Here is a 14,484-nt window from a genome sequence, read left to right as displayed (position 1 = left end):
TGTACGGTCTTCCGACGTCTTAATGCTTCAATGAAACGTGCTGAATGTTGAGGCGCAGCGAACGACTATGATGTGCGGGCAGCAATATCTCCGTCCCCAAGATGATCGGAGCCGCCTAATTCCATGCCGGCACAGGCGCTGCGGCTTTCCAGACCTTCACCGACCCTTCACGCTTCTCGCGACGCCAGCTGTCGCCAGGTGAAGTCTGGATTAACGGCGACTGGCCACGAGTTATCAACGGCAACGTGAATAATGTTGTATTTGTAGGCATTTTGGGGCTATAAAAACACTGGCCGTCTAACTCTGGACCCCATTGACAACTCGTCAACGTCTCCCAGACTCTTCAGCTCTCGCAACACCTTCCACTCGCTCCACCCCACGGTCTTTACCAAAATGCTCTTCTTCAAGTCACTCGCTGTCCTCTCCGCCCTTGCCTTCGGCGCCATCTCCTCCCTTGCTGCTCCTGCTCCCGTCACCGAGACTGGGCTTGTCGCTCGTTGCAGCTGTGATAGCCTGCCCACAATTATTGCTACTCTGAAGGATGATATCAGCGTCAGCGTTGCGGCTATCGGTAAGTTACTGTACTTGCAGAGACCATACGCTGTGCTCACTGTCCTACGTCAGCTGCCATTACCGCGGATAACTGCACAGTGGCGGCCATTACTCCCATTGTTGCGGACATCAAGGCGCACGTTAATGTTGCTATCACTGCAGTTGTGGCGCTCTCCGGCCAGCCGATCGATGTTATCATCGGTGCTGATATCGATGTGAATGCTTTCGCTGCCATCGTTGCTGACCTGCTGGTGGTAAGTATTCCAGTTGTTTTTTATCGCGTTTTTTGGGTCTAATCTCTGCTGCAGTTCATCTTCGTTTCCGTCGGTGCTTGCCTGAAAGTGTGCGTTAGCGTTGGAGTCTCCGCTAGCATCATGCCCCTTCTCTGCGGCCTTGGGTAAGCTTTCTCTTTTATATAGAAATTCATCTGCTGACTGGGGTTGTAGTGAGGTTGTTGGTGCTCTTATTGTCGCTATCCTCAACGTCTGCGCTGGCATCTACGTCGGTCTGGGCGTTGCCATCTACGGCCTCATTGGCGTCTGCGTTAGCGTCATCATCCAGCTTAACATTTCAGTTCTCATTAACGTCCTTGCCATTGTTCTCTGAGGACCGTTGTTGGGGGTACCATAGCGAGGTCACTTGCAAGATAAGCATGTTATCGTGCATATACTATGGACTTCAATATAATTTTCTCTGTCAAACTCCTTGCGCTGTGTTTATGAGTCTACGGGTGTACGGACTGCTATCGGTTAGCGAAAGCTGGCTGTGCGTCCGGCCGTGCAAGGTTAGGCGTTTTCGATCTCTCTGCGGTTGCTAGTTCGAAAACGACGGCGGGTTGAGAGTGGGATGGATTACAGGAATAAATAGAATGTCATTTGAGACTGTAAGGGTCCATAGTAAGAATTCACAGCATGGAACTAATTTTACGAAAGTTCAGCTCTGCTTGAGAACTCTACTCTCTCCGCGAGCCTTTATTTTGTGTGCTAGCTACGATAACAACACCTTGATTGAGTTTCCGCCTCTTGGCGCTGTTTGGTAGCTGTGCGCCACCGACTGACGTGTGCTTTGACAGGGTCTTCGCAGCGTTCACAAGGCTATATGTCCGATCAGCGTCATCCTAGATAAATGAATGAGAATCATCGAAGCTGCTCGGTGCATGCAGTACTGACATCGGAGCCGATCAGCAACTGGTCGTCCTCGGACTCGTCTCGTTCGCTAGGCTCGTCTATTTCTATGTATCGCCCTTGTTGCGCCTTCTGCTTGCCATTCGCCGACGTCGAGGGCCGTCGCCGTGTCTTGCCACCAGATGTATGCTTAGGCTTCTCGGGGACGTACTCCGAGCCGGAGCCGCTAGACTCTTCGTATGGTTGCGTGTCAAGGGCTCCGTCGCCACTATACTCTTCTTCCTTGACAGGTACTTCTACCACCGCATGGACGCGGCGTATCAGTCTTGACTGTGGCATCGAAGGTGGCGACGGCTCAAGACGGGTGGTCGAGGCGCGGGGCGTTACATTCGCTGCAGCGTGGCTCAGTTGCTCGGCCTTGTGCTTTGGCGTTCGCACAGACAGCCTATTGGCACCTTTCGGCGTCCCCTGTCTGAGCATGTTGTCAACATACGTGCGCTCGCGGTCAGTCGTGTAGCCAGAGGTTGGCTTCGATTTCTGTTCAGGTGCCAGGGTAGTTGACGTGCTAGCCCTTGGTCGCTTTGTGACGGTCTTTTGAGGCTTTGGCGGCGCGGCCGAAGAGCCATATGTGTAAGACGGTCCATCAGAATCGTGCTGGCCATTGAGGGGGCGATTTCGCTGGTCTTGATATCAGTCGCTCGATATGCCCTGCGATACAGAAATGGACAGACCTGTAGTTGCTCCGCGGTGAGCTGATCTAACCGTGCAGATAGCCGGGACCGCTCTTGCTCCGCCCTCAGGTACTGCTCTTTCCAATCTTGTATCTCCTGGCGGGAGGATTCCTCGAAGCGCAAGAGCTGGTTCTTCCACTGAGAAGTTTCTTCGCGCAGTTGAGCGATGGTCTCGACTTGATGCTTGATCTATACCTGTCTCGTTAGTACAAGCTTCAGCATTAACAAAATTTCCCACTTGCCGTTAGTTCTGACCTCTCGATCTGCGAAGCTTCCAAAATCAGAAAGCTGAACGATACGTAACGTTCTCGGCATACCGAACTCTTCCATCCCTCGCCCCGGCGTTCCCATTCCTTGCACTCAAGCTTGCTGTCGTTCAAGAGCTTTATCGCTTCGTCTCTCTCATGTCTGAGAGCCGCAAGCCCCGCGTTCACGCATGTGAGGTCTGCTTTTCCTTGCTCCTCAGCGCAGGCCAACTACGGTTGTAAGCTCGCACGCTATTCAGTAATTGCAAGTAGAGGCAGGCTCACAGCGTTCCCTACAGCTTTCTGTAAAGACGATATTGCGTCTGCAATCAAAACAGACGGTGAAGTTTTGCTCATTGAGGCCTTGGGGGCCATCACGAACAACGTCGAGAACAGAGGCTTGAGCGCTAGAGGGACGCGTTCATTGACGCGTCTGGTAGAGTTCATAGGGCTTTGGAGCTCCGCTTATGATGAGCGTTAACTACGCTTACAATTGAGCTGTCACGCGTTGTTACCTCGATAAGTGAAGTGCTTTGTGATATTTGTTACACACTAGTAAGACAGCATCGACACGCCACTTTCTACTCTCGCTTGGCCCCATGAGCCTACAACAACTATTCCTGTATATACTACGTTTATATCTAACCGCAACCAACAATCCGGAGTCCTCCGGTGATTGTAGCTGGGGGAGAGTAGAAAGCCTCGAAAATTGCTCAACGCGGTGGAACGGTAAGCCCCAAATGCTCGAGATATTGAATAGGACCCACTGCTGTGCTCTTCTAGTGCCAAATATGCGTCCACTATAATGCTCCAATATTAGTGTTGAGCTAGATTCCGCCCAACCGTTACTACTGCGCAGCTTGAGTGTGACCGAGCCGTGACAAACCTGGCTGCGGCGTGACTGCTGGGCCAGCCAAGTTCTGGTGTATGTCACTTGTGTCACATAGTGTCACGGGTCGTCACGGTGTCTCAAGTGATGGCCGCTTCGCGGCTCAGAGTTGTTCCTCAACTCCCCTTCTCCTCAGCTTCAGTTCGCCTTGTAGCTTCACAGGCGGAAAGTTCATATGTTGGAGTGATTTAGCGGAATTGTTTTAGCATTTATATGTGAGAGATGTGCGAAAGGAAGGTGAAGATCGATGGGTGTCCCAACTAGTCCCACACTCTATCAGCTTCGAAATGCGAATACCTTACATCTTTCTCTGCTATGCCGCGGTGGTCCCGCTCCAGCATGCCGCTGCACAACATGCTCAGGTCGCCCGTCAGCCCGCCAGCGAGACGATTCACGATGGCTCCCCCGCTTCCCAATGACATACGCGTATTCCTTGGAGGTTATCCTGGAGAGAGAGATGACCCTTCTCTGAACACGAATCTCAAGTTCTACACGCTGCGAGCTAGATGCGAGCCCGATAACTTAACGTTGGATGAGATCCACACAAGGTCAGTATTATGCTTGTCTTCGATTGTCTGAAAGGGTCCGACGATCCTGTCCAGGTGGGCTGGTGACTACCATACTCTGGAACGCAATCACGGCTTCATACAATGGCTGTAAGCCTCCTTGCTCTCTGCTACGCCATATCTCTAAGCTTTCGCATCTAAGATTCCCCATTCGCGAACAGGGAGTGAACTGGTACGCTCAACCATTGCAAGTTCACGAAGCCGCGGCCATGAAAGCCAACCCAGATGTCGTCTCTCGTGTGGTCAATTCTTATGAGCTTATGCTCGACTTCTACGGCATGCATTTGCAATCAACAGAGACCGGTCTCTTGGTACGCGCTGGGCCAGCCCAGAAGTGGTGCGATAGGTACAGGAACCTCGCTCGTAAGTAGCTCAGCTCCACCGCTTGCCCAGCTGACGGACCACCATAGGCATGAGCCACAATAATCTACGTATCACACGTATACTGAAGTGTCTCTCCGAAATGGGCCTGGAACATCTCAACGCAGGCTTCCTTCTTCACGTCTTGAACGAGCAGAGTGAGCATGGACAGTTGAATGCGTACACCATTGTCAACAGCATGGACCAATGGTGGGCAAACTGCATTCGAGATGAGAAGGAGCGAGAGTGGATAGGGCAATTGATCGCGGCAGTACGAGGCAACGCGGAATTCGTCTTTACGAGGGAGATGTACGAGAGAGCCCTGGAGCGAAGGAGAGAGACGGGCACCTTCGAGAAGCGCGGGGACATGTAGCATGGTGATCGCTGCGGTTTGCAGGTGAGGAGGGCCTACTCGGTCCTGAGCTCCGTTGGCTGAAAGGCTATTGAAGACAGCTTTTCCACAAGGAGACGCTGCTTCGCCTGCAGATACAGCGGACTTATCACCTGGAGAGCCTCTTCAACGGTCTCGTATACCAGCCCTTCGCCCTCGGACACGTCTTTCTGTATCTGTGAGCTGGTTATATCTTGTAGGAATAAGACATATGCGAAATTATACATACTCGATACCCTTGTTGCGTCAATGTGATCGTCGCCGTTTCGCGCTCGAGCGTGATGACCTCAGCGGTCGACTCTAGTGGCGACTTCTTGACGAATCTGAAGCTCTGCAGACCGTATGACTGCTCCTTGAGGGACTGTTCAAGCTCAGCCGGGGTGAATGCCGGTTGATGCGTAGAATCCATTGGCAGAGCCCTTGTGGAGGTACACGAAGAGCGGTAGATGGTGGCGGAGGTGAAGTCACTGCGGGCGTCAAGCGCCTACGCTGAGCTTACTCCTTCTTGCGACCGCCGTCCGACTGTCTTTGCCCTCTCGCCTCCCCCGGTTCATATTGCCGCCCTAAACTTGGCATCTACCGCAGCTGTCCACCCAGGAGTTGTCTGCCCCACACCATGGATATCATAAAGGCTGTCGAGACCTACATCACCAAGATGATGTCCGAGCCGACCGCCATGAAGGTACTACTGCTCGATACGCATACAGTATGTAACTGCGCCCTTCCCTATAAACTACGAGACTTAACGCGACTATATTGGTAGACCCCCATAGTCTCGCTGGCGTCTACACAATCCACGCTGCTGTCACACCAGGTCTATCTGACAGACCGGATAGACAACAAGAAGCGCGATCGCATGGCACACATGAAGTGTGTATGTTTCTTGCAGCCGAGCGAGGAGAGTCTAGAGGCCTTAGAGAGCGAACTTAAGGAACCGAAATACGGCGAATACTACCTGTGTCAGTGGGTACCGCCATTGCATGCAGACGTGACACTGAAGTCTGAATCTGCCGCTCCCTCTTATAGACTTCAGCAACATCCTCAGCAAGACCGCCATCGAGCGCCTTGCGGACGTAGACGAATATGAGGTTGTGAGGGAAGTGCAGGTATGTCCGAGTGCCTGACACTTCCGGCTGTATAGCCTGATCCATGTCTCAAGGAATATTTTGCAGATTACGCACCGATACTGCCGTCGCTCTTCTCACTAAATCACACTCCGACCTCGTCAAGGCCTTTGTATGGGGCCTCTCCTAATTCATGGGACCAGAAGGCACTCGATCGCTCGGTACAAGGGCTCCTTGCTGTTCTACTGAGTCTGAAGAAAAAGCCAGTCATACGATACGAGAAGTCAAGTCCAATGGCCAAGAAGCTGGGCGTGGAGGTTCAAGTATGGGTCACTGATTCTTGCGTCCGGCCACTCCACTAACCTGTGCTCGGTATAGCACCGCATACAGGCAGAATCGTCACTGTTTGACTTCCGTGGGACCCAAGTGCCGCCGCTCTTGCTAATCCTCGACAGAAGGAATGACCCCGTCACGCCTCTGCTTTCCCAGTGGACGTACCAGGCCATGGTACATGAACTGCTTGGTATCCAGAACGGTCGTGTCGACCTAAGCCTCGTTCCAGACATTCGACCCGAGCTGAAGGTCAGTTACTTCTACTCTATTGCCAGGAACTAACGCACGTACCTTTGTCGTTATTCATAGGAAGTCACGCTGACACCATCAACCGATCCATTCTTTCTCGAGAACCACCTTGCAACTTTCGGCGACCTTGGCACGACGCTCAAGCAATACGTACAGTCCTACCAGTCGAGGTCACTTGCCCAGGGCGCGTCATCAATAAATTCAATCAACGACATGAAGCGGTTTGTGGAGGAGTATCCTGAGTTCCGTCGTGTTGGCGCGAACGTCAGTAAGCATGTTGCCATGGTCGGTGAACTTAGCCGCATCGTCGAACGTGACCGGCTATTGGAGATTGGTGAGGTTGAGCAGGGGTTGGCTACTGGTTCTGGCGCAGACCTGAAGGTGCGCATTGTTTTTTTTCAGTGCAGGACCTGAGGCTGACCGACCAACAGAGTGTGCAAACACTGATTATGAATGCGGCAGTCCCAGCTTGGAACAAGCTGAGGCTCGTGATGTTGTACGGCCTCCGGTACCAGAAGTCACAGGCCAGCAATGTAGCTTCTCTCATTAATCTGGCACTTGAGAACGGCGTACAACGTGAAGATGCGCGAGTGAGTGATTACCGTGTAGATATGTCCGCGAACCCTACCTTATATGCCTTGCAGCTCGTCTACGTGCTTCTAAACATCGCAGGCTCCGACCAACGACAAGACGATCTTTTCTCGGCAGAGTCCCTTCTCGCCAAGGGTCGTTCTGCATTAAAGGGGTTGAAGGTTAGCAGTTCTTCTGGCCCATCATTCATCGACAGTGGCTGATCGGTGGAACAGGGCGTTGAGAATGTGTATATGCAGCACGCACCTCATCTTGCTCAGACACTTGAAAGTCTCCTAAAGGGTCGCTTACGCGACACCAGCTTCCCGTTTCTCGAGGGTGCTGGCCCAAACGCCGGTCTACAACGGTAAGCCAGTGTGATGGCATTCGCTTCACGAGACTGACAGGCTGGGAAAGACCTCAGGACGTGATCGTGTTTATGATTGGTGGGACGACCTATGAAGAAGCTCGGACCGTCGGACTCCTTAATCAAGAGTCTGCCTCGAGTGGGTCATATGCAGCCGGCACGCGATTGTTACTCGGCGGAACGGCAGTGCATAATTCATCAAGGTCAGCTTCCCTAGGTGTCATATGAAAGGTTATGTTCTAATGAATCCTGCGAGGTGCAGTTTCGTGGAAATGATGCGTTCTGCTGCTGTGAACTGGCCTTCGACTGTCTTTGACCCGCCACCAGAGTCCCCATCAAATATGCCTTTGCTTAATCTGAATCTCGGGGGCGTCAATGTCAGCCTCGGGGGTCGAACGGGCACAGGTGTATATCGCACGTCAGGCGAGGGCGTCAGTGTGCAGACGGACGGCATCCGAGACGGTGTGAAGAACTTGATTGGCAAGGTGAAGCAGGGCGTGGATCGCATAGCTGCCCAATGAGCGTTTGGATTGAGCTTGGGACTGACTCGGCGTTGGTTTGTATTCGTGTATGGCCTGCTGGGGCTTCTATTGTATACATCCTCGAGCTGCGCCCACCACAGCTCTGGCAAACACATACATCCCAACTTGCCAGGAGCGACTTGGAACGTAAGCACCACCGGCCTACTTCTCGTAGACATACTCAGTATCTGCCGCTGCCGCAGCGCGAGCCCCAGATTCGCACGTAGGGCAGGGCCTTATGGAAGCCTGAGGTGGCTCCGACCGTGAGTCTTGCTCAACGTCAAAGTCATATGAGTAGGATGTCGAGAATGCTTTAGACGAAGAGTCACATCTGCGGCTGTCATTGCTATCCAGCGATCAGAAGTGTCGCGAGTTTTCCGAGGAAATTATCGAGATAAGCCCTTTTTGGGTTATTGTGTAATGAATCTGGCCTTGTGGCGCAGAGCGCATCAGGAATCCTTCGCATCACAGGCGCATCACTGTCCATGATGTTGCTCAGCACTGCCAGCTCGAAAGCTACTTTCTGCTTGTAGGACCAGTTCCTTCCGTGTTTGAACTCCGCGTGGTGATGGCTATGACTTTGAGAACGTTCAAACTTGGTCTGACGCCTCGATCGATATCAAAAATCATTATTTCTGCATACCCTTTCGTAATTGGAATGTCTAGCGACTCCTGACTTTCTCTCTCTTTTCCAGACTCAGCAGGAGCGGGATCCTTGCTAAGTTTCACAGACCTGCAGCTATGGCTCCCACCCAGAAGAATACTCGAAGGGTGTTCGCGGTACCCAGTGGTCGATGGATTTTGAGAACGCAGGCAAGTAAGAAGTTCAAGGTCGGCGGATCTCTCTCGTGAGTCTACTTTGACGTACTCCTGACTCCATCAAAGCTCTCCGCTGCAGATCTGGACAGCATATTGCCGGTATCAGAAGGCAGGAACCCGCATGGCGGAAATAGCGCCACGGTTAAGTACAACCTATGCGACGTCGAAGCCCTTGCGCAGCGTCTGCAAGCTGGCTCTTCTGATGCAGCTCTCTCCGCTCCGGCCATAGAACTGGCAGAGCCCAGGGGACCTAAGATCATGCATAGTAAGGCGAAGGCGAAATATTCGGTGAGTGCTTACATGCTTGTGTATAGGAACGAGCTGGATGCACTAATCGCCTCCAGTTGACAAATGAACAACTGCAAGAAGTCAAACCTGTTAGCATCCACCCCAATCCTCACGGAGGACCATATCACATGAAGTACTACAACCGCTGTGATGTGGAGAGTGTCGTAGACCGTCTGGGCTTGTCGGCTCAACCGTCGAATACGCCAAAGGGTACGCCAAAGAAGAGTCGAGCTTTGACAAGACCATCAAGCTCCACCGCACCATCACCTTTGGCTCCTTCCAAGGAGCGTAGGAGAGAATCTTCGAGGGCAGATGATGTGTATGATTGTGATTATGACTGCGATTATGATCCTTCTGCGATGCATTCGATGGCTTGAGTACTGAGGATGCACGTTATAAGGGTGAACAGTCCACCGGTCATGGTCCTCTATCGTCTTCTCATTTATCAATTATGTACTATACATTTATGGACATCCCCCATCAATGAAGAGGCACGAAAAGTCAAGAACTGCTGAGCTCAATGTTCATTTTACTAATATAAACTATGACCCAAACCTCGTCGTCTTTCCTGAATCCCTCATCGGGCGTGACGTGAGCACGATTCGGGGTATTCACAGACACTTATCGTTGACTTGTGTGGTCATTGTCGGCACTCGTGTGCGCTCGCGGTGCTGCAATGCAGATCGTTTTCCCTCGAGGCTGAAGGTCCCAAGTAAAAGTCAGGCATCTGTGCCTATCGTCAACGTTCTAGATCGTCTGCCCGGAGGGCTTCTCGATGCTTCTAAGCAGTTGACGTGCACTTCATGCTACTACACGTACAGTAAGTACTCAAGTACTCACAGTTGACTCGGAGGTCAAGATAAGGCAGGATTATGTAAGCGGTGAGATACCGTGACTTCTTTTCATCAAACGCTCACATTGCCTGATGATTCCCACCACAATGGTAGGTCTCAGACTACCTCAAGAGCTCACCGACGAGATCATCAGCTTCGTAGAGGACGACAGAGAGACCTTGGCGTACGCATCGCTTGTCTGCAGAGCCTGGCTCCAATGCTCTCGCAGACGTCTTTTTCGTTCCATTAAGCTTGATGGCCCCTCCGCCGTGGATTTCCTCAATTATCTCTCGGTCGGCCAGGGCGGAGAAGATGCCGACGCCTCGGCATCTTCTGCAAAAGACATCCGAAAACTACGTTTGGTAGGCAGCGGGCCTTCAGACCAGGGAGATAACCTCTATGTTGGGGTCATTCTTCGCATGCTGAGCCTTCTCCCGAACCTCGAACACCTCTCTGTCGAACACGGTACATTCGTCGCATCTCAAGAACAGCTCGACGCGGCGACCGTCTCGCTAAAGGAGCTGAGGATTCTCAACGCACACGTACCATTGGAAACACCCCAAGCGCTGCTTCAGCTGCTCTCCATCTTCAATCGTATCGACAGTCTCTATCTGTCTTCCCTGACCTGGGACAGCGTTTCTGTGGATCCTGCTGGCGCTGCTTCATCTCCGATACCAGCCGCTGATCAACCAGCCTTTCCCTTGCATCTGCAGGTCTCATGTTTCACGCTCGTCAGCCGCCGACGCTCATTCATCCCCGCAATCCTTGCCCTGATGCAACGTACAAAGTCCATTCACACTTTATCGGACATTCGCCTACAATGCAACGATGCTGCGTGCATTACAGCAGCAGGAGCGTTCTTGTCCCATCCAAATGCCGTCGTTCGAAGCTTGTCGGTCGACCTGGCCTTTCCAACCGGAGGCATGACATGTGAGCAATTTACCATATAAAACGCTTGCTGCAGCTCACATGGAGCTTTAGGCGTGGGCTTTGAGCCCGCCATGTGGCGCCAGCTCAACATTGGTGCAGCGCGGTCTCTCACGCACCTGAGCTTCATCACACAACTGGAGCTGACGAAGGGTATACGATACGCTGCAGATCAATTCTTGGTTGCACCAAGCCTCATCGACGAATGCTCGGATGCCCTCGAGTCGATCACGTTTTTCTGCTGGGTCGATCTCAATGTCAATCGGGCCCTGTGCTGTCTTTATAGCATGGTTTCTGAATTTCTCTGGCTCCGCTCGACGCTTCTCAAGAAGCCTCGCTTGCGCAAGGTCCGCTGGTTGTGGCGCTCCTCCGCGACGCTCGGCGAATTCTCCGAACACCGCGCTGCATTTGATGCCTTCATAGTGTCAAAGCTATCGGGTCTACGAGACCCGTCGATACTCGAATTTGACTTCTGGAATGAAGACGACACCACACTGGGTGGATGGTTCCCGCGAGCTTGAGACTCAGGTTCGTCGTCCACTGACTTTGATATTGCTTATCTCTCATGACTATGCTCGTCTCTATCCAGAATGCGTACATATGGAGTGGCATTCAGATTAAATGGAATATAGATTACTGTCGTATCCGTATAGGCTGGCACATCCACGTCTACAGATACACAAGTCATGCTTCCTCGACGAGCTGGTCGAGAGAGTAGAACCTATCTACCTGCCACCCGTGCTTCCGATAATCTACCCAGAGTGACTCAAATTGTTTCACCTGTCCCCATAGCCTCCGTCGGTTCATCATTGAATCCGATGCCCAGCACGCCCGGACGAAGGCTATGCGGTCGAGATGAGGAGACGTGATTATCGGCAGAATCGATAGGACGGGGCTCCCAGCAGGCGACGAGGTGTTCTTGTTGCCGTCGTTATCACTGTCGAAGTCTTCATCCTCACCGGCGGGTGGTGGAGGGGCGGCCTCCGGCCTGTGCTCTTTGGACAGCCAGAACCGCAAGGTGTTATAGGCGGTCCGCTTCTCGCCGCGTGTGGTCCCTATCGGAAGGATCCATCGTAGACTGCCGTGCGAGATTGCCTCGACGAGGACGCGATCGAAGAACGCTACCTCTGTGATCATAGCGTGAAGGCTGCGACACGTCGCTGAGAGGGTGAGGAGGGAGTGAAGCGGGAGTTCGCGGAGGATTGGCAAGATCAGCTCGTTGGGGAGTGTAGCAATGGCAGGGAGAACGGAGTCACCGTTCAGACTTGGGCGCACGCCGGATACAAAGGATCGCTTGGTCGTCGACGGTGTAGGCCATCTGTCGTGCAAAAGAGCTCAGTGACCATTATAGAATGTACGGCCGTGAGATCTCACATATCCGGGCGCATGAACATCCACGCGCGACAGTCCTGAAGAATTGCCGGAATCAGCTCCTCTCCGCGAAGGCCTGCTTCGATAGCCCGAGCTAAGTGTTTTGTCCCACGTCTGCATGGCATGAAGTAGTCCTGCCACTGGTCCAGGCTCGCCTCGATGCCTTGATAATCTATCTCAGGCACGAGGCCACTGCATCCATCTGTGCAAAGTCCGGATCCATCAGCTAACAGCAACTGCACGGGGCATGGACTACTCACTACGTTGAAATTTCCGCGAGTTGATTATCTCATACAGCTCTGAAGCGAAGGAGAGCGGCGGTCTCCCCGAAAAAGAGGCGTCTGATGGTGGCAGCAGATTCTCCCAGTCGAGCCAATTCTCCAGATATCTGTAGCACCGCGAGTGGAGCCAGATGTTCGAGATGCTCTCAGGAAATCTAGCAGAGCAGTTGGAGAGATGTATCCATGACTTGGTGACTCGTTTCCCATCGCGGGTCACGATGATATCGGTGAAGCGTCCGCTGCGGATGCTGTCGACCTTCCTGACCTCAACGTGTTCTCCGCGAGGAGCCTTGCCGTCGCGGATAGGCGCGAAGCCGGTGTTGTCGTCATCGAAACACCCTACTGCAATGAAGTCATCGGCGTACCCGTTGCGTGCCAGGCCTTTGGGCTGCCAGGGCCGTGTGCCGAGTCGTCGTGTGCCGTCGTCAGACGACAGAAGGGCTTCCTTGATGATCTCTACGAGCTCGACGTTCCCGGAGGAGATCTCGTATGCTATCGCCTCCGCTTCCTCCGCGACGTGCCTTCTGGACAGAACTTGGAGGTACGCAGGACCGCAACAGACTCCGCAGAGTAAGCAGAGCTCGTCCCAGCAGCCCATGTCCATGTCGGGCGAATGACAGACCTAGGTGAGTAGAGTATGTCAAGTAACGGATGCTGCGGTCAATGAGACTCTTATACACTGCCCTGCCAATTGACAGCGGCTAGTCTTTTAGGGGTCACAGCACCGGCCACCGCCACAATGTGTCAGAGCGAGACGAGGATGCCAAGCAGGGGAGAACTAAACTTTATGGGAATATGAAATGCATGGAAGAATACTATAGGTGGCATTCCGTGAGCGTGGGACAACAAACCGATGCAGCTCAAAGCGGAATATCCGTATGTCGCAGCCGGATGAAAAGTTTATGTTGGTGCTGCAGCCAATGAGAAGCTGATGTCTTCGGTGCTCCTCCCGAAATGAAACTCACGGCTTGCGTCGGTAGCCGCACCTGGCGTGCATCTCGGTTCCTTGCATTGAAGCCATGACTTCACTTCCCAACGTGCGGGTTGCCGAGGGGACAGAGACGTGAGAGGACGGGCGGTGACGGGCGGCATCAAGCGCCCGCCTGCTATATAAGGCGAGCGTCGGGATCCGAAGCGCCGGAGTGGTGCGAAAACTGACTACCACAACGCGGTGAGGAGGAAGACGAAGCACCACATTTGTCAGATCTTATATATATGCACCTTGTGTCTTGGGCCGGCGGAAGAATCAGTAGCCTCCAGACTCTAACTGCCTGTCAAAAGCCGGAATGGTGATGACGAGGGATTTATCATTCCTCGTCCTCGTCTTGGCCTTCAAGCCATGCAAGTGGCGAGGCAATAAGGCAAGGGGTCTGCCTGGGAGTCCTACGTACCAATTAGACCCGTTACCGATATTCACAGTCCCCTCGATGAGCCCAAAATCAAAAGTGATCAGTGCACCATAGGGATTCAGGTCGGAGTTCAACGTTCAGCAGGTAGCCGTACCAGCCGCTGGTGTTGCTCTCGCCGTCGCCGCCAATGATATTACCAGATAGGTTGTACGGCTGCACACTGAAAGAGACGTCCCCAGCGAAATTCATCCAGATGGGGGGTTGAAGTTGGGCCAAATATAGAGATCATCCAGAGGATAATTGCAGTCGGTGAGACTGGCACCCTGCAGAGATGCATAGGTTCGAAAGTGGGTAGGAAGCGGAGATCGATCATGACGGAGCGGAACATGGGCTCCCTGGCTCCGCACTGTCGCTTGTCCTCCGTTGAGGAGATCTGCACCGCCCCGTTCCTGTACAGGTCTGCGACCGGATTCATCGGAGTTGTGTGCACCGTTGATATAATTTGTGTCAGATCCCGTGAGGTAGACCTGATTCAAAAGCAGTGGCCTGGACAAGTAGTGAGGTTGATCTGAGATGCAAGAGCAGGTAGATTGTCGGCGGTGATGTCGCTAATTTTCATATGTATAAACACTCTGCAGGTACTGTGTAACCAGA

General features: G+C 52.9%; 7 protein-coding genes across 7 annotated transcripts; 4 read left to right on the top strand and 3 right to left on the bottom strand.

Moving 5' to 3' along the window:
- The first annotated feature begins 328 nt into the window (after nucleotides 1-328).
- Nucleotides 329-1,280, top strand: PHACADRAFT_262062 (uncharacterized protein). Its single transcript, XM_007399484.1, has 4 exons — nucleotides 329-571; nucleotides 625-806; nucleotides 861-949; nucleotides 999-1,280. Exons 1-4 carry the CDS (start codon nucleotides 394-396, stop codon nucleotides 1,156-1,158), a joined length of 609 nt encoding a protein of 202 aa, XP_007399546.1. The 5' UTR covers nucleotides 329-393; the 3' UTR covers nucleotides 1,159-1,280.
- A 95-nt stretch (nucleotides 1,281-1,375) lies between these two features.
- On the bottom strand, nucleotides 1,376-3,054 carry PHACADRAFT_177160 (uncharacterized protein). The gene is made up of 5 exons (XM_007399483.1): nucleotides 2,938-3,054; nucleotides 2,725-2,883; nucleotides 2,408-2,596; nucleotides 1,722-2,354; nucleotides 1,376-1,669 (listed from the first exon to the last, which is right to left on the bottom strand). Exons 1-5 carry the CDS (start codon nucleotides 3,025-3,027, stop codon nucleotides 1,505-1,507), a joined length of 1,236 nt encoding a protein of 411 aa, XP_007399545.1. The 5' UTR covers nucleotides 3,028-3,054; the 3' UTR covers nucleotides 1,376-1,504.
- Nucleotides 3,055-3,916: 862 nt separating this feature from the next.
- Nucleotides 3,917-5,292, top strand: PHACADRAFT_262059 (uncharacterized protein). The gene is made up of 5 exons (XM_007399482.1): nucleotides 3,917-4,089; nucleotides 4,144-4,197; nucleotides 4,250-4,470; nucleotides 4,518-5,034; nucleotides 5,088-5,292. The coding sequence occupies exons 1-4, from the start codon at nucleotides 3,938-3,940 to the stop codon at nucleotides 4,838-4,840; spliced, it is 750 nt and encodes a 249-aa protein (XP_007399544.1). The 5' UTR covers nucleotides 3,917-3,937; the 3' UTR covers nucleotides 4,841-5,034; nucleotides 5,088-5,292.
- Nucleotides 5,293-5,415: 123 nt separating this feature from the next.
- Nucleotides 5,416-8,080, top strand: PHACADRAFT_262057 (uncharacterized protein). Its single transcript, XM_007399481.1, has 11 exons — nucleotides 5,416-5,564; nucleotides 5,622-5,817; nucleotides 5,885-5,964; nucleotides 6,018-6,245; nucleotides 6,301-6,504; nucleotides 6,565-6,885; nucleotides 6,936-7,094; nucleotides 7,149-7,256; nucleotides 7,311-7,441; nucleotides 7,492-7,644; nucleotides 7,704-8,080. The coding sequence occupies exons 1-11, from the start codon at nucleotides 5,475-5,477 to the stop codon at nucleotides 7,960-7,962; spliced, it is 1,929 nt and encodes a 642-aa protein (XP_007399543.1). The 5' UTR covers nucleotides 5,416-5,474; the 3' UTR covers nucleotides 7,963-8,080.
- A 1,925-nt stretch (nucleotides 8,081-10,005) lies between these two features.
- On the top strand, nucleotides 10,006-10,854 carry PHACADRAFT_262055 (uncharacterized protein; the record flags this gene model as incomplete). Its single annotated transcript, XM_007399480.1, has 1 exon — nucleotides 10,006-10,854. Exon 1 carries the CDS (start codon nucleotides 10,010-10,012, stop codon nucleotides 10,850-10,852), a length of 843 nt encoding a protein of 280 aa, XP_007399542.1. The 5' UTR covers nucleotides 10,006-10,009.
- Nucleotides 10,855-10,879: 25 nt separating this feature from the next.
- PHACADRAFT_262054 (uncharacterized protein) lies at nucleotides 10,880-12,417 on the bottom strand. Its single transcript, XM_007399479.1, has one exon. The coding sequence runs from the start codon at nucleotides 11,964-11,966 to the stop codon at nucleotides 11,514-11,516; it is 453 nt and encodes a 150-aa protein (XP_007399541.1). The 5' UTR covers nucleotides 11,967-12,417; the 3' UTR covers nucleotides 10,880-11,513.
- Nucleotides 12,418-12,432: 15 nt separating this feature from the next.
- On the bottom strand, nucleotides 12,433-13,317 carry PHACADRAFT_262052 (uncharacterized protein). Its single transcript, XM_007399478.1, has one exon. It carries the CDS (start codon nucleotides 13,077-13,079, stop codon nucleotides 12,453-12,455), a length of 627 nt encoding a protein of 208 aa, XP_007399540.1. The 5' UTR covers nucleotides 13,080-13,317; the 3' UTR covers nucleotides 12,433-12,452.
- Between the last annotated feature and the right edge of the window lie 1,167 nt (nucleotides 13,318-14,484).

The sequence above is a fragment of the Phanerochaete carnosa genome (genome assembly GCF_000300595.1).
Source record: "Phanerochaete carnosa HHB-10118-sp unplaced genomic scaffold PHACAscaffold_9, whole genome shotgun sequence".
NCBI lineage: Eukaryota > Fungi > Basidiomycota > Agaricomycetes > Polyporales > Phanerochaetaceae > Phanerochaete > Phanerochaete carnosa.
The sequence above is the reverse complement of the archived record's forward strand: the minus strand, read 5'-3'. Positions and strand labels throughout refer to the sequence as shown.